Genomic DNA, 27,876 nt, shown 5'->3' on the forward strand with positions numbered 1-27,876 from the left:
ATCGACCAATTACTATTTCTTAAAACATACTCAGAGCATCGATTGAGTTTTCACTATTATGTAAACATACTACCAATACTCATCACCATAACATGATCGACTAGTCAATACAGACCCAAAGTTGAATCTACGATAAGATTTAAGAACAAATCTTCGAGGTTTCAGTGGTTGCCTTCGGGAGCGTTGGCCAAGACATCATCAATAAAACGACACAACGAAACAAACGACGAACCACCGTCCCTCATACTCCTCCGACTTTCTTCACTCTTCCCCTTAACTTTCTTCCTAATCTCATTCCCTTCATCCATCAATGTCCTAATCCCACATTCAATCTCTTCACAACTCACAACTCTCAACCTTTCTCTCCCCAAATCCTTCCTATAATCCAAGCACACCGCCACCGCCAATCCCAGCTCCGCCACCATTTCAAACGCATTAAACTGCTGCTCCGCATACATCGGCCACGCCGCCATCGGCACACCATGCCACAAGCTCTCCAACGTCGAGTTCCAACCACAATGCGACACAAACCCACCGGTCGCCGGATGCGCCAATATCTCCGCCTGCGGTGCCCACCCAATAACCCTCCCAACACTCCTAGTTCGCTCAAGAAACCCCTCCGGTAGAGCCTGGTTGATGTCGGCGTAGTCTTTTGGCCCATCCATCGCACCCTCCGGTGGCGGCTGCCGGAGAGCCCACAAGAATCGAACCCCACTTCGCTCCAAACCTCGAGCTATCTCCGCCACTTGATCCTTGTCGAAGCTTCCCCTGCTTCCAAAACAGAGGAAAACCACCGAATCCACCGGTTGTTCATCGAGCCATTTCAGAGCTTCTAAACCATCATTAACACTCGAATTGCATTGCAAAATGGGTCCAATTGCATACAATTTGGGGATTTTCGAGGACCCATTTGACATCCATTTCATCATATGTGATTCCATTTCCACAAATGTATTAATCAAAATCCCCTGTATTTCTGTTCTGAATTTCCTCGTATTATCATGAAACCAAACAGCCATGTCTTTATCAAAGAAGAACCCAGGAATGGCAGTACGAGGAACAGGATTGATAAAACTAGGTAGATTAGCTAATTCCCCATCTGGGTTTTGCAGCAATTCTTCAATGTTCTTGTTTTGTTCATAAAATTCTTGAAGATGAAAGCTAAAAGCAAGAAACCCAGCACTAGAAGTGTAAAACAAATAACAAGGAACCCCAAATTCCTTAGCGACATCCGACATAGTTGTGCAAAACATGTCTATGACAAAACCCACAAGATTTATGGAGCCAATGAGGTTAATAACAGCTTGTCTCACATGGGGTTTGTAAGATTCATAGAGTTTCTCCACAAGAAAGCTGCTGCTGCTGCTGTTACCATCGTTTGGAAAGATTAGTTCAGGAAGAACAATAAACCTTATGGATTTACCTTCAAAAGCGGCTGAAAGGGTCTGTATGTGGTGGGCTGTTTGGGCGTCGTGGGGGAGCTTGATGGCGAGGACAGTGACGGAGAGACGTGCATCTCGGGCGACGAGAAGCTTGGCCATCTCGACGATGGAGGCAAGGTGACCCATGCCGGGGCCGGGAATGAAAACCACCTCGAATTTCTTCATTGGATTCAAAGGGTCGGAGGTTTTAGGAGTGAAGAACTGATGCTGGGGAGCTGATCAATTTATAGAACCAAGAACCCGCCATTCAAGCTAGATCGAAGAGAGTTTAATCATGGATTTATAAGTAAAAGAATACATCTTGTTAGTACGAGAGCTTATGATCCTAGTGGACAATATTATACAATTGTCAGTACTGACCCATCATCGAAAGTAGTGATTTCTAACCCGAGCCGAAAGCAAAGATGGGATTTGAGTTAAGGAATCAAATAGGTTTATAAAAAACATGTTTGGCGGAGAAAACCCTTTTTTTTTTTGTATTTCTCATTCCACTTTTTTTCTTTTTCTTTATTTCTTTATTTTTTTTTTTTTGTTGATCTTTATCTAAATATGTCTTTGATTACTAATTGTGTTTAGTATGGTTTCTCTTTCTTTTAAAACTCTATTTTCTTTTGTTGGGGTATAATTAATTAATTCATTCTAATTCTAATTATAATTAATAATAATAAACTATAATAAAAGTAAGTGTTTTATTATAATAATAATTTCATACCTATATCTTTTTTAGATTACTTTTATTAATAAATTATTATAGTTGTACAGTAATTTAAAAGTGCTACGTATTATTTATTAAAAAATTATATGATATTATTAAAATTATTTGTTTGAAGATGACTATTAACATTTATTACAAAATAAGCTAAAGAAATTAAAATTTAATTAGTTAGAAATATTTTAGTTAATCTAACTTAACAATTATAATTTATAAAATTGTTCAAAATATTTTATTTATATGAAATTCCGACAACATTTTTCGTCTAGTTATTTGATTTTCAAACGTTATATTTCTAAACATTTATATTTTATATACATTTATGAATTATGTTTTATTTTCTTATTTTCTGTTTGGAATAGGACAAAGACAGAACACAAAAAGGCAACAAAAGATGTCAGAGATTTGGTGGGTTTCCTTATTTTTTGTTTAGATTAATGAAGAGAATGATGTTTTATGTGTTTGTTCTTTTGTAATCAGTAATATAACAACTAATAATAAATAATAATTGCAATTGTTGTTGTAGTTTATTCATGGTAGGTTTTTTTTTATCGATAATTCCCATCGTTTTCAATCGAAGCTCCTAAATCTTATCGTAGATTCAATTTTCGTGAGATGCAATCGATTATGTTACGGTGATGCATATTGGTAGTACATTCAAATAATAGTGAAAACTCAAACGAGTTGATCTTTTGAGTATGCTTCTAAAAAGAATAATCAGTCATTCAATATTTCAAAATTTTGAATTATTGTTTGGATCTGTGTATAATGATGAAATGGTCATGGACACGAGAGATATGACGGAATAATTTGAGGTTGTTGAGTTGGCTTTGGAAAAACTTTCCAACCTAATTCCTGTTTTTCCAACCTAATTCCTAATGAAACCATTCTCTCTCTCTGATTTTAGAGTAGATGACGTTTTTGTCAAAGATTAGGCGAAGAGATTGCACGAGAATAGGTGCCAAGTGGGTTATACTCATTCTAAATCTCACACCTTTAAACAGACGAAACTTGTTCTCATAAACGGAAGAACACACGAGAGGAAAAGATAAACGTTAGATTTTAATAAATAAATATACAAACTTAGAATTTTTTTACAAGCTCAAATAAAGTAAGCATCTGTAACATAAATGTCAGAAGTTCGAATTCTCCACGCTTCACTCTACGTATTATTTTACTACCTAGAACATCAAACGCCAGCGCAAGACCACTAGACAAGCTTTTTCTTACTCATTCCCAACTCAAAAGGATCAAAATCTTGAGATTTGTATATACACAAATACCTATTTCAGCAGGAAAGAGAACTTTTCTTCTAAGTTCCTAAAATTTGGTATTATTATGTAAAAGAATATTGAGTTACATATATTGGCATTACAACAAAGAATGGAATCAAATAACATAATTAATTACCTTTACCTTTTGTTTTCTTTTCTCCTCGCAGTAAGAGCAACGTCCGAGCATCAAACAGCTGAAAGACTTGCCCATTTTCCAAGTTCATAAGGATCTGCATAGTAAAAAAGCTTAATTCTATTAGACAAAGACAACCCTGCTGCAAAAACCCGAAATCCAGAATCGTCTTGTTCAGCTGGGTCATCGGAAAACGCTGCAACATCGCCGAGAAGTTTGAATATAATTCTTCTCGTTTGTACAGGTCTAGGCAAATCGAAGTAAAATCCTGTTCCAGCTTTCGCTTCCGGTAGTCGGTACTCGGCAATAGTTACTTCATTATTGGGCTCCTGTAAAAATCATGTTAACTATAAGCATGATTGAAATACTAAAGTAACTTTCCAGGAAAAAATATAATCAGTGCCCTTGAACAAAGATACTCAGCATCAGATGAGAATCGCCCAAATTAGACAATTCTGGCGAGAGTATCTGCTTTCCTTATTTGAGAGATTCAAAAAGAGCTAAATAAACTAAACATCAGAATGAAAATTTTGTTCGAGACGAAAACCGTTCTGAGAAATGAGAAAATAGGATCCTTCTGCATGTAGTTGTTGTCCATGGAAAACAGTTAATGGATTGTATCCTAGCTACATATGTTTTTGTGATATCCCATATTGGTTGGGGAGGAGAACGAAACATCATTTATAAGGGTGTGGAAACCTTTCCCTAGCAAATGTGTTTTAAAACCTTGAGGGGAAGCTCGAAAGGAAAAGTCCAAAGAGGACAATATCTGCTAGCGGTGGCTTGGGCCATTACAGTTTTTATGCTAAAGTTGTATACTAAACAAAGTGTGAGATTCCACGTTGGTTGGAGAGGGGAACGAAATATTCTTTATAAAGGTGTGAAAACCTCTCCCTAGCAGACGTGTTTTAAAACCTTGGAGGAAAACCCGAAAGGGAAAGCTCAAAGAGGACAATATCTGCTTGTTACACAAAAACTATTTATTATCTGAACAACATAAAACAAAGACTACTAGTTACCTGAATAACGGAAACTTGTAGATATATTACAGCAGGATAGATGTGTCGATCTTCTAAAAATGTAACCGAGGCATCCCAGACTTGTTCATCTGAAAAAGGTGAATGGGTAACTCGAGGTTTTATTGCACCGAAAGCCTCCAGACGGAACCCAGCAATCATTGGGCAAGCTGGAGATAGATACTGTTCCATGACAATATCGTTGTCCATAACCCTTTCAGCTTCAATTGGAACCTAAAGAAAACAAAAGGACAGTTAACAGCAAATTAGTACTGGAGAATTTTGACAAATGCCACAGAGACTAGACATTATAGACCACCCACAAGAGAAGAATTTCTACCTTGAATCTCCTTAATTGAGGGGCTCTCTCCAACCAGGACCTGTCAGTATTAGTCACTTGATCAGAGTCTGATGATGATTCAAGGGCCATCTCTTTTCTCGCTGGGATTCCGACTACGATTATTCGTTTAGCATGGAGACAAGGAATAGCTTCACTCGATCCTCCAAAGGATCCAAAGGATCCTAACGAGGCACGTCGATTAACTTGTGGATTAACTGGGGCAACAGGATTTTCATCTAGAAGAGACAAGAGGTCAAAATTTTTCATAAAATTAAAAGAACTGGAACCAGCGCGTTGGAGGCGTAGCGTCATCCAAATGATGCGGCATCTAACAGGGCTTTTAAAGGTAAACCGGACATGTCTAGGTGCTGCATCCTCGCTGTGTTTTCTTTCTGGTCCACAAAAATCAAATGAAGATGGAATCAAGGATTGAACATCCCACTTTCCAATATATGACCGTTCTTCCCTGTGAATAAAATTACTCGCCCAAATTTGTACCTGATATGAGAGAAGGGTACAAGTTTCAATATCCAGCAAGATTTCAAAGCATTGTAATAATATATTCTAAATTCATGGTTCAAATCTACCCCCTGTAGAGATGTGTCGTCTCATTTTTTGTTTATTCAAGTCGACGAAAAACATAATATGCACGAGCAAAAAAGTCTAATAAGACATGAACGCAAATGTTCCCGGTGCTAGAAAGTTGTATTTGACACAAAATGCAAAGTTACAAAAAATCGCAGACTGATTAAGTAAAACAAGTCGACAAAACTATGACTTACACATAGCAAAGGTTATATCTGCCATGAAATAATATTCAGTTAAAATGATTTTTTGTTCTTGAGCACCATCATGATGATCCTGCAGTGACTTATTCAACTATCCCTGTTATGCTTGCAAGATACATTTCTGGAATACTTACACTCTTATGTCTATGTAGGCTCTAATAACAAGCCCATTGACTACCAACACACTAACAAAGAAGCATATTAAGCACGCAAATGTTAGTACTTACAATTGGAGTATCTCCTGCAGAGTACCCACACGGGCTCACAATCATGATGACACTACTAACATCAGAAATGGAACCAAGAACAATAACAAATTCAGCAGAGGTTGTGTTAGGAGGAGCTTTCCAATATGAAGAAAACGAACCAGAACCTAAGGGAGCAAGCAATGACAAGGCTGGTGCTGAATCTGCTGCTGTTTCAACCTACAATTACGCAAAACCCTGCAAATTATTATAAATTACAAAGACAACCAAATGGAAAACTTTTGCGAGTTGGATGACACAATTCTTGGAATAATATCAGACAATTTTCAAGAGATGAAAACATTAGAGTATCTTGAAATGTCTTTTCTAAAAAGAGAGTTAATTTTTAAAAATAAAATCACATTCCATTCTGTGTCTTCGAGAATGTAAGGTAAGTAGCAAAATGGAACCGATAACAGTACCAAATTCAGAAGGCAGTGTACTAACTTTGTCATGAACAAAAGGCTAAGCCACCAGCCTTTTATGGAATGATATCAATGCCGATGAATTCCGAAAATTCAAATAAATTTCTAATAACTTCTATTGCATGTCTAGCAAAAAGATCTTCGAGTGATTTGTCACCAACCAGGACATCCTACCAAAATTTGGTTCCCTTTTCATTGCCAAGTTTAAAACCAAAAGTAATGTAAACCAAGCTTTTGTAAGAGGCCATAGCTTTGCAATGGCTCCTAGCATTATATCTTTGGGGACCAAAACTTTTCCATTAAAGCGAGTTGTCCATCACAGTAGAGCTACCCACAGTGTGCCTTTTTGAAAATGCAATGACTACAAATAAAGATTTTTACAATATATATTGGTAATTTAAGTTGCCAAACACCCCTCAATCAACCATTTCTCCACCCAAAATACATTTTTTATTCTTCTACTCCTAATTGTAACATCATCACTTTTTTAGGAATAAATATCACACGTACTATTGTGAATATTATAGTTTTCTAACTTAGCTCTAAAAGGAAAATATAAAATATAATCTCATAGTTATATTCTTAAAGGAGAAAATCATATGCAGCGCACATGACAGAAAAAAAACTTGTGCGTATGTAAGAATCAGAACATTACCAAGTGCAAAAGGCTGGCAAATGGAAATTCAGCAACAGACTCTTCTCCATTAAGCAGTTTTCTAACGACCTTATTTACTCGTTGGCCAGCATACCACAGATTCTTTCCAGAAAGCCAATCCCCAAATGATGATCCAATCACCTGGTTCAGAGCTCCATATGCAGCATCATCGGCACGAGCAATTCTTCGTCCACTAATTAATACCCTTACATAGTCCAAGATCAATGCATCAAGCAAAATGTTGGGACAGCAGCTCTTACAGACAAGACCATCCAAACCATTCGAGATATCAATTCGGCTCCCATGACCAGATCCTCCCTGGCTGAAGTTTGAGACTTCTCGTGAGCTATAGCTTGTTAGTAGTTGAGCCCCTCTCCCAGCACAGCATACTTTACAAACCTTTCTTCGGCATTGCGAGCATAACAAGACAGGCTGGGGAGCTCCCATTAAAGATGCTTTAGAGGGAAATTGAACTGGTGCATTAATTTCAGCACGCACCTCACAGGTTCCACCAGAACAGATCTCTCCAATTTCCGTGATGTTCCAGAAATCCACAAGATCATCAATTTTATCAAGACCAATAGCAGCAGTAGTTTTGTCTTCCAGATAAGTGTGTCCAACTAATGCAAGGTTGTTCGCCAGTCTGCATAACCTTCCAATATAAATTTCATCGAGCAATAGATTTGGATTTATAGTAGCAGGATCAGTTCCAGTTGATAATAATGCTCTATCCCTCTCGGCAGCTGAAAGATTTAGCCGGAGGCGCTTAATTTCAAGCTTCATGGCTTCTTGAAAGCTGAGCCTCTTTTCCTGCATTATTGCATAAATATTATCTGTCTAAATATGATATATTAGGATCAGAATAAGAATACTAGATGATTAAATCATCTTCATTCTTCTATTAAAAGTGATCGTCATAATCCATCCTTTTAGGCACATACCACTCAAATAATGACATGGCCAACCATTACTCACAGATCTTGTACTTGAAACTTCAAAGCAACCCAAAGTCACTTTCTTGCTTAAAAAGCTATTACCACTACCTATCGTAGCAAGAATTTCCTAGTTCTAACTGACTCAAAAACCACTAATTCAATAATCAACGTGCAGAGAGGGATTCAGAAAAACTATTGCCTGTTGATTCTTCGCTGAAAACCTCATCCTAATTTCCTTCCCCATATCTGTTGCCTCTTATAACCAACTCAAATTCACTCCAAACAAATTGACTGTCTCAGCAAGCTGCCCTGGACTTTCCTTTTCAGCTCTCATAGAACATGTAAGCATTGCTGAAGGCCCATTATCCTTCTTTATATATTTTTTCTTATTTTTATTTCTTTTCATTTTTGTTCAATTTGTTCAGATGAACTATCGTATATTATCCATTTATTTGCTTCCTATCATCTACGTTCTGATTAGCCAGTTTTGATGTTAGCCAATCACTTAATTTGTAGGTTGGCCCATGATCTGTGCCAACTCTGATACAGCTCAAAATTGAAATCTATACATTGCACCGTTCTAATTTAAATCGAAACATAAAAAATTGAAACATACCATCTGAGGTCCTGCAAGGGATATGAGACAGTTTATGTATTGTTCGGAACAACTATCGGTAACCTTTGGATCTTCTGGTGAGGAAACTTTGTGGTCGGTTTCAGCACCATGAAATCCAACATGCTGGTCCAAAAGACCAGGTAAGGGTTCCCCCTGATGTACAACAGTTTCACTAACTGGTTGTGAAATTGTATCCGAAAATGTGACTTCTCCGGTCAAAAGGTCAACCGATGGATCTGCAGACGTACTAGCTTTAACTGATTTTGAAATATCCTCATTTAATGAAGGGGCCATAGATGGCTTGGTTCCTGAACCAGAAGAAAATTGGTTGATTTCCCTATGAATCTTTTTAGTGAGGTGAGCTAATCTTGCACCAGGTCCTTCGTCATAAAACACCCCACTCCAAGGAAGAGAAGCTCCAAGGATCTCTATCTATAATATTATTCAACAAAATAAAATATGTTACAAAGTAGAAGGGAGAGAAAATCCTAACGTAATAGTGATAAATGACAAAAAAAAAAAAAAAAAACTGATGGGTGAGACAGAGAACCCTAAAGATGTAAATTAGCAAATTATACCAGTTGAGAAAATAATAATAAAGGTCAACTTCCTCAAAATATGTCAATGTAACATTAGGCTGGCTACAAATAAAATTCCGTTAATCCTAAAAAAGAAATAGGATATAAAGAAATGAGACAGGGAAAAAAAATATAAAAATAAAAATAAAAACAGGCCAAATGAAATGAAAAAATTGAAGTATGACATCTATGCCAGAATCTAGAGAAAACTACATGTTAAATATTACAGGTCCAAAAAAACTCATCAAGATGCCCTAAGAAAATGATCGTGTAGCTCAATGAAATATTACTTCTCACCTCACCAAGTGTCATTGAACTTCTCCCAGAATCAGCAGTATAAAATGTCACAGCTACAACACGAGTAAGGAAGTCCAGTTCACCCTCTGGTTCTTCAAAATCATATAATAATGGAAGTGTTGATGCATTTTGGGAATGGAGGCGTGCACCAGCTCCAGTGATAGCCATATCCTCGGCACTGATTTGCCCTGGTAAGGTTATTACAAGATTTGTCCCATTTTCACACTGAGGAATGGAAGCACCCTGCAAAGAACCAACAAAGCTATTTAAGAACATCAATAACCACGTGTTAATATTAACCATTTGCATACATACAAACAGTCCATGTATCTAGGAAAATATGGATGGCAGAACGAGCAGTCACTTCATGTATGTTGCCTTTTGTGTGAAATTGGGTAATTCTGATACATAATTTGTTACGAATTTAAATAAATTCATGCTTAAAAAATAAAAAAGCTAGAACTAGAAGCAGTATGCAGATGATATATTGTAACATTGTTTAACAGCGTAATAATGTGTGAATGGGCTTGAATGACCATGTGAAAGGTCATTTTGGTGTTCCATGTAACTGCAATATGTAGTCGCAAAAAGGAAAACGCCCAAATGATCCAATATGCAATTAAACATCTATCGATGATATGTAACTGTGTGTATCAATAGTAAGATTTTCCATTTTTTTTACAAAACAAATGTTACAAGAATAAGCAGCCTGGCAAAACAGTCTCTTCATGCGACCAGACTAACTAAAGAGCTGTACCTCTACATCTCCTGACATTGAACAAGAGAAACACTATGATCATAAAGCACGAAGGGAAAGTTTTGAAGAGCATACAAACCTCAAGAATTAGTTTTAGCCCATCAAAATTACGGCCAGTCCTTACATCAACGGTGGCAGGATAAGTCAAGTCATCTGCACCATGAGATACAGTAAGAAGAAGCTGACAGACATGGCAAGGCTCAGTTAGATAAATGAACAGTTCAACGACATCATCATTCTGCGGAAAGACCTGTAGGACAAAGAACACAATTATCTCATGAAAAGGCAGCAAGCAAGACCAATCACAATTCATAAAGTTTATCAAGCAGCAAGGATAATAAGAAATTTGAACAGATATCATGTTTCTATCAGACATATGATTCAGATAAGAAAAGAATTTCCAGTACCCAGATCTCGCTTTTCTTCTTAAAACTCAGAAGACCAGATCCACCATTAGAGTTTGGGTACATGTTGGTGATAGGTTTAAGTAAAAAACTGGATGATCGCGTGAGTACCTACGCCAATCCATGTTGTTAATCAACACAACTAAACAGAATAGTAGAGCATAAGTAACATGTGGTAACCATATGTGCAGTACAAGGACAATAACCAAAGGAAATAATGCAATACTTGAGCCAGGATATGAAATATCAAACAGGAAAAAAGTTAACCTGGTAGACTAGGAGTAGCTACAACACATACTCCTCTTTAACCATAAGAGTCCCAAGGAGAGGCTCATAAGCTCATAAAAGGAGGCAGCCTAAATAATGGAACTTCTCTTTAGAGCCAATAACATTTGGATAACCAGTGCCATCATCATCACTAAACATGAGGTGAAAATCATCTCTCGTACTTATAGTTTAAGATGAATCAATGCTTAAAAAGATTATAAAGCATATTACATCCATTGGCCTCAAGTTTAGGGGCTTTCTATGTTCACCAGGTTCAAAACCAGCACAACTGTTTGAGGCTTCAAAAGCTGGAATCTAAGAATTTTTGTGATATTCAATCCATGATAGAACTCCAATGTCAACTTGAACTCATGATATCTCTGTTGAATCCAAAGGCCCTTAACCGACCTCAACATCATGCAAGTAAAACAATATAGAGACTATACGCCTTGTTATCAACTGTCTTAAGACGCCTATTCCTTTTGATATAAGAAAAAATTTAGAAATTCTATCCATTTATAATAAAATGACCACATGCAAAGAGTTCTGTTCAGCTTACACTATATTGTTGAGAAATCAAATTCTACTGGGTATTAATTATTTCATTCCACCTTTTAACAAAAAACACTACCCAAGCAAATAAAATAATATTTTATAAAAAGGAAAATATTCATCTACCATGAAAGGCACAATAAACCCATGCGACTTCCATACCCTCCATCCCCAAAGAAGAAAAATAGATAAATAATTACCAAATATGGTCTTGATTCTTTGTTTTATGAGAGAATTTATTTTCAATGTAAAAAGAAATGCATGTATGAGTCGTAATTCTCCAATTGCTAGGTATTAAAGACCAAATCGTCCATAAAATTTTCAAAAACATACATGAAGTGGCTGAATAGGTATTGATGGAAGATGTTTGAAAAGCTTCATCCCAAGAAACATCTCCAGCTGCTTTTGTCGAAAGCTGTCAACAACTGCATTTTTATATCTTCTCTGCAAAGTAATTTTCATGTTTTGTGCAGCGGAAAATTGAGTAAATTTTCCTGCTTCTTCATTGAATATGTTAAGGATTTGGCTATGCATAGCTTTGGAACCAGTATAAAGGGTGGCATGAATGTCCCCGGCAAGCAAAAACAAATCTGCTAGCTGAGAAATGGGAAATAAAATTGTTGATTTCTTGAATTCTTCAAATGTCATATCAAATCTTTTCCAAGGTTTATCAGGAAAAGGATGTGTCCATGTTGTGGTCCTCGTATTATGATCAATATAATAGGTTTTCCCTGTCACAGCATCACTCCTTTTTTCCCACCCTGGTGGCAGTGGAGCTGTATATCCACTGTGGGCATCCATTGAACGGTAACCCATTCCATAGTCATTATCTAAAGATATCCCTAGCCGCCTGCATTGCTCCATGAAGACTTGGAGAGCCCCAAAAAAACTAGCAGCATTGGTTCTATCCAAAGAATCGGCACAGTTATATCGTATCACTCCATTTTGATGTGACCTTATGCAAAAATCACCTTCAAAGTCATCATTATGTATGATTTCGCCCCTATAATCCGTAGTCTGTAAGCGGGATGGTAAATAATCCCCTTCAGAAATACCTATTGATACAGTAGGTCCTTTTAGAAGCTTCCACAGCCCTTCAATTGTTTCCTGTTCGCCCTTTAACTTTGTACTTGCATGCCAATCATAATTTACTAAATGGATTCGAGTATTCGGAAGTTTACCCGTTGATTTAATATAACTCATTGATTCCTCAAAGTGCTGAACTAAAACTGATTCTGACTTTCCTTCTCCATTCCTAAGCAAATTTATGCAAACTATAGGAACCAAAGCCTTTTTGTCCTGATTTCCTTCACCGACAACATCGATATTCCCAGCTTCATATCTCTTATTCAACCTCTGATAGTATTGCACGCTTCCTTTATAAGGATCACAATCAGAAACATGTATTTCTGCTTCTGCAGCAGTGATCTTCAGCTCTGCACCCCACCAAATTGGAATGGTGCCTCGTCGCCAAAGGTACGTGTTAAAAGGAGTGCTCTGACCTGCCTTTTTAGGTATCCATACCAGTTGCTCACATTCAACCTCGTTTCCTGCCAGATTTGGAGCATTTGTAACTTGACAATTAAACATGTTTCTTATCCAAAAGAGGAAATGAATGAATGAATGAACAAACAGTGGGAATTATAACGATATGGAAGAATTACAACAATGGGAAATGAATTCTTTTCCAGTAATGATCAAACGCCACATTAATTACCTGTGCTGAAGCATGAATTTAACCCCCTGGCCAAATATCGAGTGCCCGGATGCAGCCTGCTTCGACGAGCAATAAGTGCGACAAACCCTTCCATCTGACCAGAACTACCAAAACTTCGACACTCTGCAAACCCCTACACAATATTATCCACTAAGACAACACTCCAAAAACTGCCAATTTATGACATGCCAAGATTACGATGATGAGATAAATTAAGCGCAAAGCAAAACCTGGAGAAGCGCAACGCAATGATATGGCAGCCCAATGTTCTTGAAGGCCATCGACAACCAACAGTTCCAAACGAACTCTTCGTCGGGCTTGCCCACTGGCATCCGGCTAGGGAACGGTCTCGTGATGTCCCTCGATTCACAAAAGTAGTGTTTCCCCTCAATATCAGCCTCAGCCAATTCCAGCACGTTCTTCAGCTCGCCCTTCCCCTGAACCTGCGGATTCTGCAGCGGAACCTTGATGCACTGACTCTCCAGCACCGTGAAAATACATCCTCCACCGGGCAAATTCGGTATACTGATGGAAAGTTTGATGGCAACAAAGAGTAAACCAGTTCCACCCACAGCAACGTATCCTAAAAGCGCTCTAGCTTGGACGGAGGACTTACAGAGCCATCGCGATCCCTTGGTAACGAAATCGATTGCCTGGGACTCGGACTTGAAGACATCAAGTCCGGACTTCGCATGGTAGCGAAGAGCGCCGGTGGTGGGATCGATGTAGATCAGCTGGGTGTCGTTCCTCGAATACAAACTTGCAACTACATAGACTTCCCCTGATTCGAGTGTGAGAACGACAATAGATGTGTCTCTGGAACTTCCTCCACCGGCTGTGGGTGAAAACGCCATCGGCGGCGATAAATCTTGCCGGACCGATCCCAAGAATTTTGATCAGATTCAATCGAATTGATCGGATCGGCCACATACGGATGACAAACCAGTCAGGAACAGAGAGCTCGGAGAGAAAGATGGATTTTCCATTTTTTTTTTTTTTTTAATTATAACGACAAATATTTGATTATATATATTTTTAAATTAACTACTCATATTTTAAAAATAAAAAATTTAAAAAATATATTTTTTATCTCAAAATTTGATCGTTAGATCCTTTGCTCTCGCTATAGTTGACCTTAGTTTAACTAACACACAAAGATTTATTATATATAAAATATTATATATAATTGAGAAAATTGAACCGCTCACCTCGGAACTATAGAGTTTAATTTTATTCGACTGAATTAATAATAAAAAATATACTTAAACCTTAAACTTTATCCTTAAAAACTTAATTCATGCAACATTACAGATATCAAACCAACTCATTTCATGCTTAAATCTTGATAATAAATTTTCTATAACATATTTTTAATCATATCGGGGAGTATAGGTAACTTCAGAGTTTCAATGTACCACTTAGTACGACGCTTTTTGTTTGGTTTCGGACTCTTTGAAATTTCCAAACTTCATCTAGCTCTTTGAAAATATCGTACCGAGCAAAAAAATCATGAAAGTCGATGAAAATGGGGAAAAATAAGACTCTCGAAAAATGTAAAATTTTTTATGGTTATCTATATAGTTAATTTACGCGCGTTCTCTTTTTCTTCGTTTTTCGAGAATATTTTCTTCTCACTAGCACCACTTTAGCCTTTGCATTATGAGCGTTTTGCTACTCATGTAACGCTCCAGATCCACCCCTAGCTGATATTGTCCTCTTTAAAAATGGAAAAATGTAAAAAATTTGATGGTTAACTATCTAAGTCATGCGCTCGCGGGTCTCTCTTTTTCTTCGTTTTTCCAGAATATTTTCGCGGCTCTCTTTTTTTCTTCGTTTTTCCAGAATTTTCTTCTCACTAGCACCATTTTAGCCTCTCCATTATGAATGTTTTGTTACTCATGTAACGCCCCAGATCCACCACTAGCAGATATTGTCCTCTTTAGACTTTCTCTTCTTTGGCCGCTAGTAGATATTGTCCTCTTTGGGCTTTCTCTTTTGGGCTTTTCCTCAAAGCTTTAAAACGACTTGCACACTGCCTCGTGTCTACCCCCTTCAGGGGACAACGAGAAGGTTGGCACATCATCTAGTGTCTAGCTCTAATACCTTTGGGCTTTCCCTTTCAGGCTTCTTCTCAAGACTTTAAAACGACTTGCACACCGCCTCATGTCTACCCCCTTCAGTGAATAACGAGAAGGCTGACACATCATCCGGTGTCTGGCTCTGATACCATTTGTAAAGCCCCAGATCCACCGCTAGCAAATATTGTCTTCTTTCGGTTTTCTTTTCGTACTTCTCCTCAAGGTTTTAAAACGCTTATGTTAGGGAAAAGATTTCCACACCCTTATAAAGGGTGGTTTATTCTCCTCCCAACCAATACAGGACATCAAAACTCAAATCAAATTACTTTCCTTCGTAAAACGGGTAGATATAACATATAATAATGGTACAACTTTAATAAATTTTGAGGAAGAAAAAAAAAATATATATATATATATATATATATATCATGTATCAAAATGGTAAAAAAATAAAAATAAAAATAAAAAATCGTTATAAAAAATTATAAAAATATTTTATTTTCACATTTGTATTTAATAATTATTAGAAACATCTATATATTTTTGGATAAGTATTGAAATATTAAATGGTTGATAATAAAGAATTATAATATTTTTCCCCTTTCCCAACTATTTTATACCTTCGTTGACAAAAACCATCAAATTAAGACCCGCGACTGGTTTTACAGAAACACGATCCATTCACTGTTCCGTTGACTTTACCCGACATGGAGACGGCGGAGCTGGTTTTCTTGCCGTCGCTGGCAGTCGGTCACCTCGTCTCCACCCTCAAGTTCATCACTCAGTTTCTCGATCGCGACCACCGATTCTCCGCCACCATTCTCCTCATGAAACCCCCATTTGCCCTGACGCCGACGCCAGGAAACTCCGATCCGCCGCCGCCTACCTCCACGCCGCGCATTCGCTATGTTCATCTCCCCTGCCCCTCTGATCCTCCTCCCATCCAAATCTTACACAAATCCGTTGAGAATTACTTCTCGCTCTATGTCGAGAGCTATAAATCTTTGGTTAAAAATGCCATTGTTGACCTTGCTGTGCCGGTCGCTGGCTTGGTTCTTGATGTCTTCTGCACTTCCATGATCGATGTCGGCGATGAACTTGGCATTAATTCGTACATCTTCCTCACTTCCGGCGCTGGATTTCTCGGATTGATGTTTCATCTCGAAGCCCGAGATCGATTAGTCGGTGTTGAATTCGACCAATCGGAAGCCGATTCAATCATCCCCTGTTTCACCCACTCTGTTCCGATGGGATCTCTGCCTCAATTTGCGTTGAACGGCGACGGCGGATTCAGTTCCATGGCGAAACAAGCTCGGAAATTGAAGGAATCTAAAGGAATTATCATCAATACCTTCGCCGAGCTTCATCAACCCTCTGTTTGGACATCACTCTCTGAAGATGGGATCCCTCCGATCTACACGGTGGGGCCGGTGCTCGACCTGGAAAGCGAAAACCGGCCAACCCCAGATGAAAAACAGAGCAGGGAAATCAAGGGTTGGCTTGATAATCAACCGCCGTCGTCGGTGGTGTTCTTGTGCTTCGGTAGTTGGGGATGTTTCAGCCAACCCCAAGTCATGGAAATTGCAAATGGGCTCGAGAGTAGCGGAGTCAGGTTCCTCTGGTCTCTGCGTAGCCCACCTCCGCCGCACAAGCAACTCGAGCCACCGTCTGATTACGCCGATGTCGACGACGTCTTGCCGGCGGGATTCCGGGAAAGGGTTAACGGGAAAGGGAGAGTATGTGGGTGGGTTCGGCAAGTGGATGTTTTAGCCCACAGAGCCATTGGAGGGTTCGTTTCACACTGCGGATGGAACTCCATTTTGGAGAGCATTTGGTACGCCGTGCCGCTCGCAGCTTGGCCGCAGTACGCCGAGCAGCAGATAAACGCGTTCGAGCTGGTTAGAGAATTGGGTTTAGCGGTGGAGATGAAGATTGATTACCATAGGGACTGTGGATATCTGGTGAGTGCCGATCAGATCGACAGAGCCGTTCGATGCTTGATCGACGGCGATGATGCAGAGGAGATGAGGAAGAGAATGAAAGAAGCTAGTGAGAAGAGTAGAGAAGCTCTTGTTCATGGTGGTTCTTCTTACACTTCATTTGGGTATCTCATTGATAACATGGTGTCTAGTTTTCTTTAGCTCGAATTTTATCGTCGCCCTGTAATTTTATATTTCGGTGTTTTTATATATGTTTTTTATCTAAATCGAGTGCAAGAAGATTGAAACTAATTGTGATATCTCACATTGATTGGAGAGGAGAACGATACACGTTTGTGTGGAAACCTCTCATTAGCAGACTCGTTTTAAAAACATTGAGAGTAAGTCCAAAAAGAACAATATATGCTAACGTTGGACTTGACCCACTACAAATGGTACCAGAGCCAGACAACGGGCGATATGCCAGCGAGGAGGCCCTTCCCTAAAGGAGGTAGACACGAGGGGGTGTGCCAGTAAGGACACTGACCCCAAAGGGAGGTAGATTTGGCGGGGGTCCGTCCCACATTGATTGAAGAAAGGAACGAGTGTCAGCAATGACGCTGGGGCCTGAAGAGGGTGGATTGTGATGTCTCACGTCGGTTGGGGAGGAGAACAAAACACTCTTTATAAGGGTGTGGAGTGGATTGTGATATTCACATCGGTTAGGGAAAAGAATGAAATACCCTTTATAAAGGGTGTAGAGTGGATTGTGATATCCCACATCGGTTAGGGAAGAGAACGAAACACTATTTATAAAGGTGTAGAAAGCTCTTTGTAACAGACGTTTTAGGGATAATCTTGCAACATAGAAAAACCGACAATTGTAGGGATAGTCCAAGAATCACCTTTGAGCCATAAAGTTTCTCCCAAGATATAGAATTCAAAGGACAAACCAACCCTTTGGAAGACTAGAATAATCCGCTCGGGGTCTAATAACAATCATAGGAATAATTTGAGGCCTACCTCGAAATGTTCGAAAGGGCTCCCAAAGAATTGAGGTTGAAAAGAGAATATCACAAAATTTCTTAAAGAAACAGACAACTAAAATCCAAAAAATTACTCTCAAATTAAGCTCCATACATTTAGCTTACAACAATGCCAATATCATAAAATGAACCGAAAAGATCGAAGAAACGAAGGACCAAATAAAGCAAAGAGACTCGAGCCAAAAAGTTAAATCCATGCCCGACCACCTCTGATATCACAATCACTCAAAAAGTTCTGGTCGGTGTAGACATGATTTTGGTAAACAATCACATACACTCGTATTGATATGACATGAATGGTAAAGACTTAGCAACCGGTGAAAGACAAGTAAAAGGGAGAGACAACACGTCCTGGACAAAGAAAACACATCTGAGATGTTTCACGAAGATTCTTAAAAAAAACATTTAATTTAAATTTTAAAAAAATCATTAAATTGAAATTTAAAAATTGAAGCTTCAACGAACAAAACCTCTCTTTGAGCGACTTAAAAGAGAAGCAACAGCACCATTCTAAAGGAACTGATTCAAGGCGAAAAAAAAATTCAGCAATGCGAACTTGGGAAAAGCGCGAATCACTGATTCAGATAGAGACGCTAATCCTCTTTGAGTAGAAAGCAAGCAACAAAAAAGGTACCCAAATCTCCAATTTCTTCATCTTCCTCCTCTGTCAAGCAAGAATCTATACCGATTTTGTTACAGGCCGGCAAAGTTCTGCACTTTCATGTCGTCTGCATTGAATTACATCTCACTCTCACTCACTGAACTGAGTGAGTGTACTGTTGAATGAGTGATTCTTTATTCTTTCATGGGTGCCTCTGCTTTCCTCCCACGCTTTTCATTTTGGTTTTCGCACCCGCTAAGTGTTTGTATAAATGCCGCATAGAGATTAATTCATTTGGAGTGCTTATTGAGCAATGGAGAGGTTGCGTGTTGTCATAGTTTGCTTTTCTATTGTGTTTGCATCCACTGTTGTGGCTGTTCCAAATGGTAATTAGTTATGTTTTATGATATCAAATTCTGCCTGTTTTGTGAAGTGTTCATGAGACTGTTCTTCTCTTGCAGATGCTGGGATTCACTCGAGAAGATTGATGTTTGGAATCAGTGGAAGCTCATCCCGTGAGTCCTTGAAGAAGGTGAAATTTCAAATTCAAGAGGGGTTGATTTCAAAACCCCAATTGAAATACTTGAATGTTGAAGCAAATGCTGTTAGTATTAACTCTCCATTCTCTCTGCCTCCTTTTGATTCACTTGGACCATCCCCATTGCCTGAAAACTCCCCTCCTTTCTGTGAAGGGGCACCGCCCTATACTCCTCAGTCGCCATCAACACCACAACCGGCAGGTGGTCTGCCACCTCCGCCGCCATCTGGGATGATCTATTCCTCCCACATGCCCCCACCACCGCCAGCTTCTCAGCCCAATGTCCCTACTAGAAGCCGAAGCCCACCACCACCAACCCCACCCAGCATCATTCCCGTAACCCCCCCTCCACCACCAACCACACCCACCATCAGTCCCATAATCCCGTTAGTCCCTTTAACCCCATTAGCTCCATATCCTCCTGGGAACGTTTCCAGCCCCACCCCACCAACTGGGCCTTCAAGCCCACCTCACCACTATGGGCCTAGCCCACCTAAACATGCTTCTGGGCCACCCAGTTATGGGCTGAGCCCACCAGTGTTTCTGCCACCGGTAGTGCTCCCTCCCCCATCTGGTCCACCTCCTGCATCACATGGAGGGAAGCCAATTTCCTCTGGTGCAGCATGGTGCGTGGCTAAGCCCACTGTGCCTGATCCAATAATTCAACAGGCGATGGATTATGCTTGTGGGTCTGGTGCCGAATGCAAGTCCATTCAGCCTAATGGGCATTGCTATGAACCTGACACTGTTCTGGCACACGCCTCGTATGCTTTCAATAGCTATTGGCAGAACACTAAGGCCACTGGTGGCACCTGTGACTTTGGAGGGACTGCCATGCTTGTAACTGTGGATCCAAGTAAGTTCACCGCTCGCCTGTTTCCATCATGTCTTTTCAAATTTGCACACAATCTCAAGCACCATCCACCCCTGCTTTCCTTGCACGTAATTGAATAAATTAGACTTCAAAGAAAACGCGTCACTTGAGAAAACTATTAGTATCCAGCGGTGCAGCCTTTTCAAACTATTTGTGTGAGATCTCACACATCTAGGAGGACAAAACATTCGTGTAAAACAGATAAGTTTTAAAAATTTTGAGAGGAAGTCCGAAAGTGAAAACCCATAAAGGACAATATCTATGGTGGTGGACTTAGGACGTTACCAATGGTATTAAAGCCAGACACTAGACGATGTGTGAGTGAGTAGGCTGAGCCAGAAGGGGGTGGACATGAGCTCGTGTGCCAACAAGGATGCTGGGCCCCGAAAGGGGTGGATTGGGGGGTCCCACGTTGATAAGAGAAGGGAACGAGTGCCAGTGAGGACTCTGGAACCTGAAGGAGGGTGGATTATGAGATCCCACATCGGTTGGCAAGGAGAACAAAGTATTTTTTTATAAGGGTGTGGAAACCTCTCTTTAACATACGAGTTTTAAAAACTTCGAGTGAAAGCCCAAAAAAAACAATATCTGCTAGCGGTAGACTTTGACTATTACACTTTGTTTTGTTTCTTTTCATTCAAGTTTACTCATCCATCAGCTTTGCTGCTTCCTTTGATCCAAAAACTTAAACAGATCAACTGCGCCCATAATAGAGATAATGTTACTTAATCAAGCACCAAACATCTCTTGTTTTTCTCTCTTACTTTCACAGAAAGAACACTTATGTCGGCCTCCAATGAGGTTTTTATTGGTCATTTTCGTTTAAATATGCATACTTTCTTGTCCAAGTAGACTTTCTTTCACTGAAAGTGACTTGATTGTGGCAGGTTTTGAAGGGTGTAAGTTCGTCCTCGTTTGAGATTAGAAATGGAGACACACACAGTTGGTTCGCCATTTTTGACATTTTGAATAAACAAACAAACCAAGTGCTGCTGCCTTGCCATCTCCCTTTCTACTCATTCATTTTCAGACTTAGACTGATTCAATTTCAGGCTTAGAGATCTATGATCATACTCTGTATTTCTCAATCAAGGAGCCATCTAGTTTCTTTGTCTTCTAACTTCAATTCCTTTCCCATTAATACTAGTGTATGTTTGGGTTACCTCTTAATTCAAGCATGTTCTTAATAAAAATTGTTTAAAGTTTAACGCATTTATACGTTTACTTACCTTTTTCAAAGAGGTTTGTGTTAATGCTATGGTGAATTAATAAGTTCAAATTTGTATGTAAAACACTATGACGAACTGACCACTGCTACAAAGGTCATCGAAAATGGTATAAGGTGATGCATTGGAGTGTTTGTCGGAGGTGGGCAATGGTCGATAGAGGTGGTGGTGGTAGTAATCATCAACATGAGCGGTGAGCGGTGGTGGTGCTCACTGGTGACGACTATAGTAGAAACAATATAAAATGCGAGGGTATTTTGGTCATTTTTACCTATCATGAAAATTTAAGAGACGTTTTTCCTTTCGGGCTTTAAAAGCCGTTTGCTAGGGGAAGGTTTCCACACCCTTCTAAATGGTGGTTCGTTCTCCTCCCCAATCAACATGGGACATTCCACCCCCCTTCGAGGCCCAGCGTCCTCGCTAGCACTCTTTCCTTCCTCCAATCAACGTGGGACCGCCTCAAATTCACCCCCCTTTGGGGTCCAGCGTCTTTACTGGCACACCGTCTCGTGTCTACCCCCTTCGGTTCCACCCCCCTTCAGAGCCCAGCGTCCTCGCTGGCACTCTTTCCTTCCTCCAATCAATGTGAGACTGCCCCAAATCCACCCCTTTGGGGGCCAGCGTCCAATCCACCGCTAGCAGATAGTGTCCTCTTTGAACTTTCCCTTTCGGGTTTCCCCTCAAGGCTTTAAAACACGTCTCCTAAGGAAAGATTTCCACACCTTATAAATAGTGGTTTGTTCTCCTCCCAACTAATGTGGGACATCACATCTAATTTAAAAACTATACCTCAATTTTAGATCGTTTTGATTTTAGATGATAATTCTACCCATGAACTATTTATCTTTCTTTGTTTCGTTACAAGACAACTTAGTCGAACCAGCTAAGTTCCAAACAATGTCTACTTTTCAATAAAATATTTGTCGTAAACAATTTTAGCACTTAATTAAGCCAACCTAATTTTTTTTAAAAAAATTAAATTATTTCTCTTGCTTTGTCCACACTCTAAGCCAAATTCATCCATTTCTTCAAAATCAAACTCAAAATAGTTTTTAGTACTAAAAAAGAATGTCAAATTGATAGCCTTTTATGCTATAGCCTATTAGCATTAGTTTTTTAAAATCGATTAAATTTTTTTTTAGGAACGGAGCTGAAGGTTTGAGCATATGTCACCCGTGCCAATGACGACCCCGTTGTGAGTTTAAACAAAGTGCAATTGTGACACTTTAGATTTTCAATATGAGATTCCATATCGATTGGATAGGAGAACGAATCTGTAACGATTCAGATCCACAGCTAGCAGATATTGTTCCCTTTAGGCTTCTCAAGGCTTTAAAACGCGTTTGGTAGAAAAAGTTTCTACACCCTTATAAATGGTGTTTTGTTCTCCTCCCCAACCAATGTCTAGAGACTTCTCCCTAACAAATACGTTTTAAAAACTGTGTAGCTGACGACGATATCTCATTTGAGCTCTTACATTCATATCTCGTTCTTAGAACGGAGAGAATCAAATCTAGAATGAGAAGATCTTGTAATGAGTTCAAGTCAAAATCAAAGTAATCAAATCAATTTATGGTTTGGCACTCTCTCTATCTATCATCTCTATCAAATTCTTTATCAATTTTCTTTCAATTTTCAAACATTTACAACTTTCATACATATATTTTTTTAAACATTCCATTTTTATAATTAAATTCCTCGAACATATATTCAAACGATTCAAAATTCAGATCTAAAGTAAAATTTAACTGAATTGAACGTTTAAGGTAAATTTTGATCTTTCCCCTAATTTTTTTTTTTTTGTGACGTTGATACCCGAATAAAAAAAATGATATATGAATGAGCCGAGATCACATCTACATGAGAGTGATCGATATAAAATTATGATTAAGAAACATTTCAAACACATTAATAATTACTATCTATACCAACAAAATACACCGAGTCTAGTGTTATTTAAATTTTTTTTTATAATTTTTAAAATTTTAAAACATTTTTTAAAAAAAATATAATCTCAAATTCACAATTATTATTATTATTTAAAAAAATTCATAAATGTGTTGATTTTTTTTTATGGATGAAATTTCCTCTTCAATTAAGACAAAATAATAGTAATAAAAAAAATCCCCAAATTTGACAAAAATGAATAAATCCAATAAACAAGTTGAAATTTCTGAATTTAAATTCAATTAATTAATTTATTATTATTAATTTCTATTTTTGTTTTTTTTCCTTTGGAATTTATTTTTGCTTTAATTATTCCTCTTTTGTGGGCCCCACTTTTATTGCCATATTTTCAAGCAATCACAACCTTACTCTACTTTTGGATTTTTTCCATTTTTTTTTTCTTCTTTTATTCATAATAACCCACGTGGAATTATGGGCTTTTTTATTTTTATTTATTTATTTTTATTTTCACCCATCTACAAGTTGCCTTGCTAATTTTAGTGGAATTAATTAGTAAACTCATTTATAATTAAGAAATCCAATCAACATAAATAAATAAATATACCTACAAATTTTAGGCTAAATTATTTATTTTATCTCGATTTTGAACTTCAGATCTCGAGAAAAGACTATCATGATGTAATTGATAATTTATACAGCTAGACGTATAAAGAAAAAATTACAAAAAAAAAAAAACAAATATATATATATATAAAACTAATAATTATCATATTATGACAGGTTCGTGAATATCTTTAACTATTGAGCTATAATTAATGTGACACTCGAGTATGAAAGATATACATGAATGAATTATGACTACATATAAATAAGAGCTATTCTGAGTCGATACATATACATACATTATGAGATCCCATATCAGTTGGGGAAGATAACGAAACACCCTTTGTAAAGGTGTTGAAACCTCTCTTTAGAAGACGATTTTAAAAACCTTTACAGAAAGTTCAAAAAGGAAATCCGAAATAGGACAATATGTGATGTCCCATATTGGTTGGGGAGGAGAACAAATCACCATTTATAAGGGTGTGGAAACCTTCTCCTAGCAGACCGTTTTAAAGCTTTGAGGGAAGCCCGAAAGGAAAAGCCCAAATAGAACAATATCTGCTAGCGGTGGATCTGGATCATTATAAATAGTATCAGAGTCAGACATCGGACGATGTAATCTGGGTCATTACAAATGGTATCAGAGGCAGGCATCTGACGATGTGTGGATCATTACAAATGGTATCAAAGCCAGACATTGGACGATGTGTCAGCCTTCTCGCTGTTCCCCAAAGGGGAGTAGACACGAGGCGGTGTGCCGGTAAGGACGCTGGCCCCAAAGGGGAGTAGACAGAGGAAGGAAAGAGTGTTAGCGAAAACGTTGGGCTCCCTTGGTTGGGGAGGAGAACAAACCACCTTTTATAAGGGTGTAGAAATCTTCCCTTAGCAGACCGTTTTAAAGTCTTGAGGGATTTGGGTCATTACACAATATCTGCTAGCGGTGGGCTTAGACCATTATACACGTAGATATTGATTGATTTTTTTAAATATGTGAACTGAAAAAATATCGACCAATAAATCATATATATATATATATATATTTAAAAATAATGTTCTTCACATAAAATATAATTTAATTTCTTACTTAGGAATTATAAAGGCGTAACATGGGGCACAGATAGAGAGAGAAAAATCATGGGTGAGAATGGCCGACATCACGGATTCACTTCTAAAAGTTTTTTAAATATATATTTTTTAATAATAATATTTACAAAAAAAATTATATAAATTGGGCCCTTAATTCAAATTTATTATTACCTTTAAAAATTAATTTTAAATATATTTTATCAAAGAAATCTAATTACAAATATTAATTTAACGTTCCAAAATAAATATAACATTTTATTGGAATAATTCGAACCGTTCAAATCAATCCAATCTAAATATTTATGGTACGACTGAGCTGAGTTTATTATTTAATAAGAGTTAATTGGGTTGAAAACATCTACGTTTAGATCTAAAAAATATCTTATCCCGACCCAATCTAACCCTTCAACACCCTTAATCATAATTTCTCGACTTTTTCCACGTCATTATTGAATATTTATTTAGAATTTGCATTAAAAGGAGTGTAAAAAGGAAAAGGAAAAAAAAAGAAATTTTTTTGACTCGAGAATGTGACATCAAATTATATCAATCATATCATATAAATAATATATATTAGATATTACATAATTCTTCTTCACCGTCTCTTTCACTATTCCCTAACCAATTGATGAAAGAATTATTAATGAAATCGAAGTCACGGGCTCGGTAAGCCACATTAATAACGTAATCCTTTTCATTATAGTCTCCACTATCATATTCCGTCATTATTTTATCTCAAAACTTTATATAAATCAAATTAAATATTTTATCCACGTATCTAATCTCGTTGACCACGTAAGAACAAATTTCATTCACTTGTTTCAATTTGTGGTAGATCACAATTAAACCATTTTCTACGACAGTGCCTATCAATCTATCATGTGACAGCTTTTTAGCATGAATGACTCGGTCCCAAATGACTGTGACTGTTTCGATTCTTCTCATTGGTCAATAAAATACCCGTAGATCTTAAATATTTTTAAAACCCAACGTAAAATTTATCTTGAATTTTTTGTCATATTATAATATAATATATTCATATATCTGTATAATTATATATATTAAATTTAAATCTTGGAAATGATGAGTTTATACACAGATACATACATATATATATATATATATATATATATATATATATATATATATATATATATTAAATTGAGGAAGTTTCCGTGTTACTTATGGCCGATTTATACGCGATTTTTTGCGCTTATTCTCCTTATTTCCGTGATTCCATCGGCTCTCCAAGTCAACTACGGCTTTTTTTTTTCTCTCATAATTTTTATATTATTTAAATTAAAAAAAAATGAAGATGGTAATTTAAATCTAGATTATTAGTTGATAATATATATTAATATAATTTATTATTGTAACGACATTAAAAGAAAAAAAAATTATATAAATGAACTTAGACGACGTCTAATAAAGGCGATGCTAAAGATATAACGATTAAAAAAAACTTAAAAAATTAAAAATTATTATTTATATTAATAATATGAACATTAAAAAAAAAAAATTAGTCTTTAAAATTTTAAAATTTAAAAAATAATCATTGAATTTAAGTTTTTTTTTTTTAAGAAAAGAAAGTATAGGTTAAAAAATTAACGCTATATTATTATTATTTATTTTTTTCAGTTTTAATGTTCAAACGATAACAAAATAAAATAAGAATCAAAATTATTGTTTAGAAAAAATTAATTTTCAATATGTATTATATAATTATCAAGCGATTTCAATTCACAGCTAAAAGTGATGATCATATTTGTCTAAGGTGTTTTGTATGTGGTTGTACGCTCATTCTAAACCCTTTTACCTCACTCTCGTTATATGTCTTTCATTCTATAATCTTAGAGTGTATGATTCCGTACAACTTTTGATGTTCATATTTGGTCCGTGCAATTTGACTTGAAATGTGTCATAAAGGGATACAAACTTGTTATCAAATCTTCTTATCCATGTTATATGTTATCGTTGTTTAGTTATTGTTTTTTTTACTGCTTGTTAGCAAAATCGTTTTTCAAGTTGAGGTGGAGGCGTAGGTCGTTTGCACCACTAGTGACCCAAATTCTAGATGGGTGACATGCTCTGGAGACGTAAGTCGTTTGCACCACTAGTGACCCAAATTCTAGTTGGGTGACATACTCGTGAGCGATAATAAATACTACGTGCATAATATTAAAGTAGTTTATCAAAAATATAAAAAGAAAACTTCATAACCAATAAAATCCTTTTGATAACATGTGAGACTCCAGATCGGTTGGAGAGAGAAATGAAACATTTCTTAGAAGGGTGTGGAAATCTCTCCCTAGTAGACGCTGATGACAATACGTAACGGGCAAAACAGACAATATTTGCTAGTGGTGGGTTTGAATTGTTACAAATGATATTAAAGTTAGACACTGGGGTGTGCTAGTAAAGACGCTTGTCTTATTTTAAAACAGTGAGGTTGAGAGTGATACATAACAGACCAAAACGGATAATATCTAGCTGAAATCGGGACCATATCCACCTCTACCTACTATTATTCTTTTAAGATATCCAATCACTACCCCCACATTACACACATTTCTTTGCCTATAAAAACCCTAAACCCTTCACCCAAGTGCTTCACAATCACAATCACTTCCTTCCCTTACTCACAAAAGACATGGGAAACCTCTCCCTTTCCCTCTCCCTCTTCCTCCTCCTCAACCTCTCCGCCCTTCTCTCCACCCTCGCATGCGACTGCGACAAGCCCCCTTCCCACCGTCCTCCCGCCCCCAAGCACAAACCGCCGCATTTCCCCCCAAAACCCCCCAAATCCCCGCCCTACAAACCCCCCAAATCCCCCCCCCCTCCCTA

The 27,876-nt window shown here is 37.6% G+C and overlaps 5 protein-coding genes across 7 annotated transcripts in view; 3 read left to right on the forward strand and 2 right to left on the reverse strand.

Moving 5' to 3' along the window:
* Positions 1-47: 47 nt before the first annotated feature.
* LOC111446636 (anthocyanidin 3-O-glucosyltransferase 2-like) lies at positions 48-1,663 on the reverse strand. The gene has a single exon (XM_023085527.1). The coding sequence runs from the start codon at positions 1,605-1,607 to the stop codon at positions 162-164; it is 1,446 nt and encodes a 481-aa protein (XP_022941295.1). The 5' UTR covers positions 1,608-1,663; the 3' UTR covers positions 48-161.
* A 1,696-nt stretch (positions 1,664-3,359) lies between these two features.
* On the reverse strand, positions 3,360-14,148 carry LOC111446308 (probable phosphoinositide phosphatase SAC9). Of its 2 annotated transcripts, none has more exons than XM_023085065.1 (12): positions 13,384-14,148; positions 13,154-13,286; positions 11,770-12,986; positions 10,621-10,728; positions 10,293-10,463; positions 9,457-9,699; positions 8,582-9,013; positions 7,031-7,840; positions 5,933-6,130; positions 4,918-5,415; positions 4,581-4,811; positions 3,360-3,890 (listed from the first exon to the last, which is right to left on the reverse strand). In XM_023085065.1, the coding sequence occupies exons 1-12, from the start codon at positions 14,005-14,007 to the stop codon at positions 3,615-3,617; spliced, it is 4,941 nt and encodes a 1,646-aa protein (XP_022940833.1). In that variant the 5' UTR covers positions 14,008-14,148; the 3' UTR covers positions 3,360-3,614. The 2 variants fall into 2 exon arrangements, with proteins under 2 accessions (XP_022940833.1, XP_022940834.1); XM_023085066.1 differs by having other exon boundaries at positions 13,154-13,276; positions 13,384-13,469.
* Positions 14,149-15,811: 1,663 nt separating this feature from the next.
* Positions 15,812-17,437, forward strand: LOC111446270 (anthocyanidin 3-O-glucosyltransferase 2-like). Its single transcript, XM_023085006.1, has one exon. The coding sequence runs from the start codon at positions 15,939-15,941 to the stop codon at positions 17,370-17,372; it is 1,434 nt and encodes a 477-aa protein (XP_022940774.1). The 5' UTR covers positions 15,812-15,938; the 3' UTR covers positions 17,373-17,437.
* A 1,219-nt stretch (positions 17,438-18,656) lies between these two features.
* LOC111446271 (extensin-like) lies at positions 18,657-21,433 on the forward strand. 2 transcript variants are annotated; one of them, XM_023085009.1, is made up of 3 exons: positions 18,657-18,826; positions 19,259-20,191; positions 21,097-21,433. In XM_023085009.1, the coding sequence occupies exons 2-3, from the start codon at positions 19,285-19,287 to the stop codon at positions 21,126-21,128; spliced, it is 939 nt and encodes a 312-aa protein (XP_022940777.1). In that variant the 5' UTR covers positions 18,657-18,826; positions 19,259-19,284; the 3' UTR covers positions 21,129-21,433. The 2 variants fall into 2 exon arrangements, with proteins under 2 accessions (XP_022940777.1, XP_022940775.1); XM_023085007.1 differs by lacking the exon at positions 18,657-18,826 and adding an exon at positions 18,852-19,183.
* Positions 21,434-27,635: 6,202 nt separating this feature from the next.
* Positions 27,636-27,876, forward strand: part of LOC111446272 (36.4 kDa proline-rich protein-like) — a 2,441-nt gene continuing 2,200 nt past the window's right edge. Inside the window, exon 1 of the mRNA XM_023085010.1 lies at positions 27,636-27,845. Within this exon, the coding sequence (XP_022940778.1) occupies positions 27,683-27,845 (163 nt within the window). The 5' untranslated portion in view covers positions 27,636-27,682. The remainder of the gene's footprint in view (positions 27,846-27,876) is intronic.

This window comes from Cucurbita moschata, unplaced genomic scaffold (genome assembly GCF_002738365.1).
Source record: "Cucurbita moschata cultivar Rifu unplaced genomic scaffold, Cmos_1.0 Cmo_Scf00008, whole genome shotgun sequence".
NCBI lineage: Eukaryota > Viridiplantae > Streptophyta > Magnoliopsida > Cucurbitales > Cucurbitaceae > Cucurbita > Cucurbita moschata.

Coding starts and splice junctions, on each gene's coding strand:
- LOC111446270 (XM_023085006.1), top strand. CDS start 15,939: ATGGAGACGGCGGAGCTGGTTTTCTTGCCGTCGCTGGCAGTCGGTCAC.
- LOC111446271 (XM_023085007.1), top strand. CDS start 19,111: ATGGAGAGGTTGCGTGTTGTCATAGTTTGCTTTTCTATTGTGTTTGCA. Junction 19,184..19,258: donor TGTTGTGGCTGTTCCAAATG/GTAATTAGTTAT, acceptor CTTCTCTTGCAG/ATGCTGGGATTCACTCGAGA. Junction 20,192..21,096: donor GCTTGTAACTGTGGATCCAA/GTAAGTTCACCG, acceptor TGATTGTGGCAG/GTTTTGAAGGGTGTAAGTTC.
- LOC111446636 (XM_023085527.1), bottom strand. CDS start 1,607: ATGAAGAAATTCGAGGTGGTTTTCATTCCCGGCCCCGGCATGGGTCAC.
- LOC111446308 (XM_023085065.1), bottom strand. CDS start 14,007: ATGGCGTTTTCACCCACAGCCGGTGGAGGAAGTTCCAGAGACACATCT. Junction 9,700..10,292: donor GGCTAAAACTAATTCTTGAG/GTTTGTATGCTC, acceptor GGTTCTTTGCAG/GGTGCTTCCATTCCTCAGTG. Junction 4,812..4,917: donor CTCAATTAAGGAGATTCAAG/GTAGAAATTCTT, acceptor TGTTTTCTTTAG/GTTCCAATTGAAGCTGAAAG.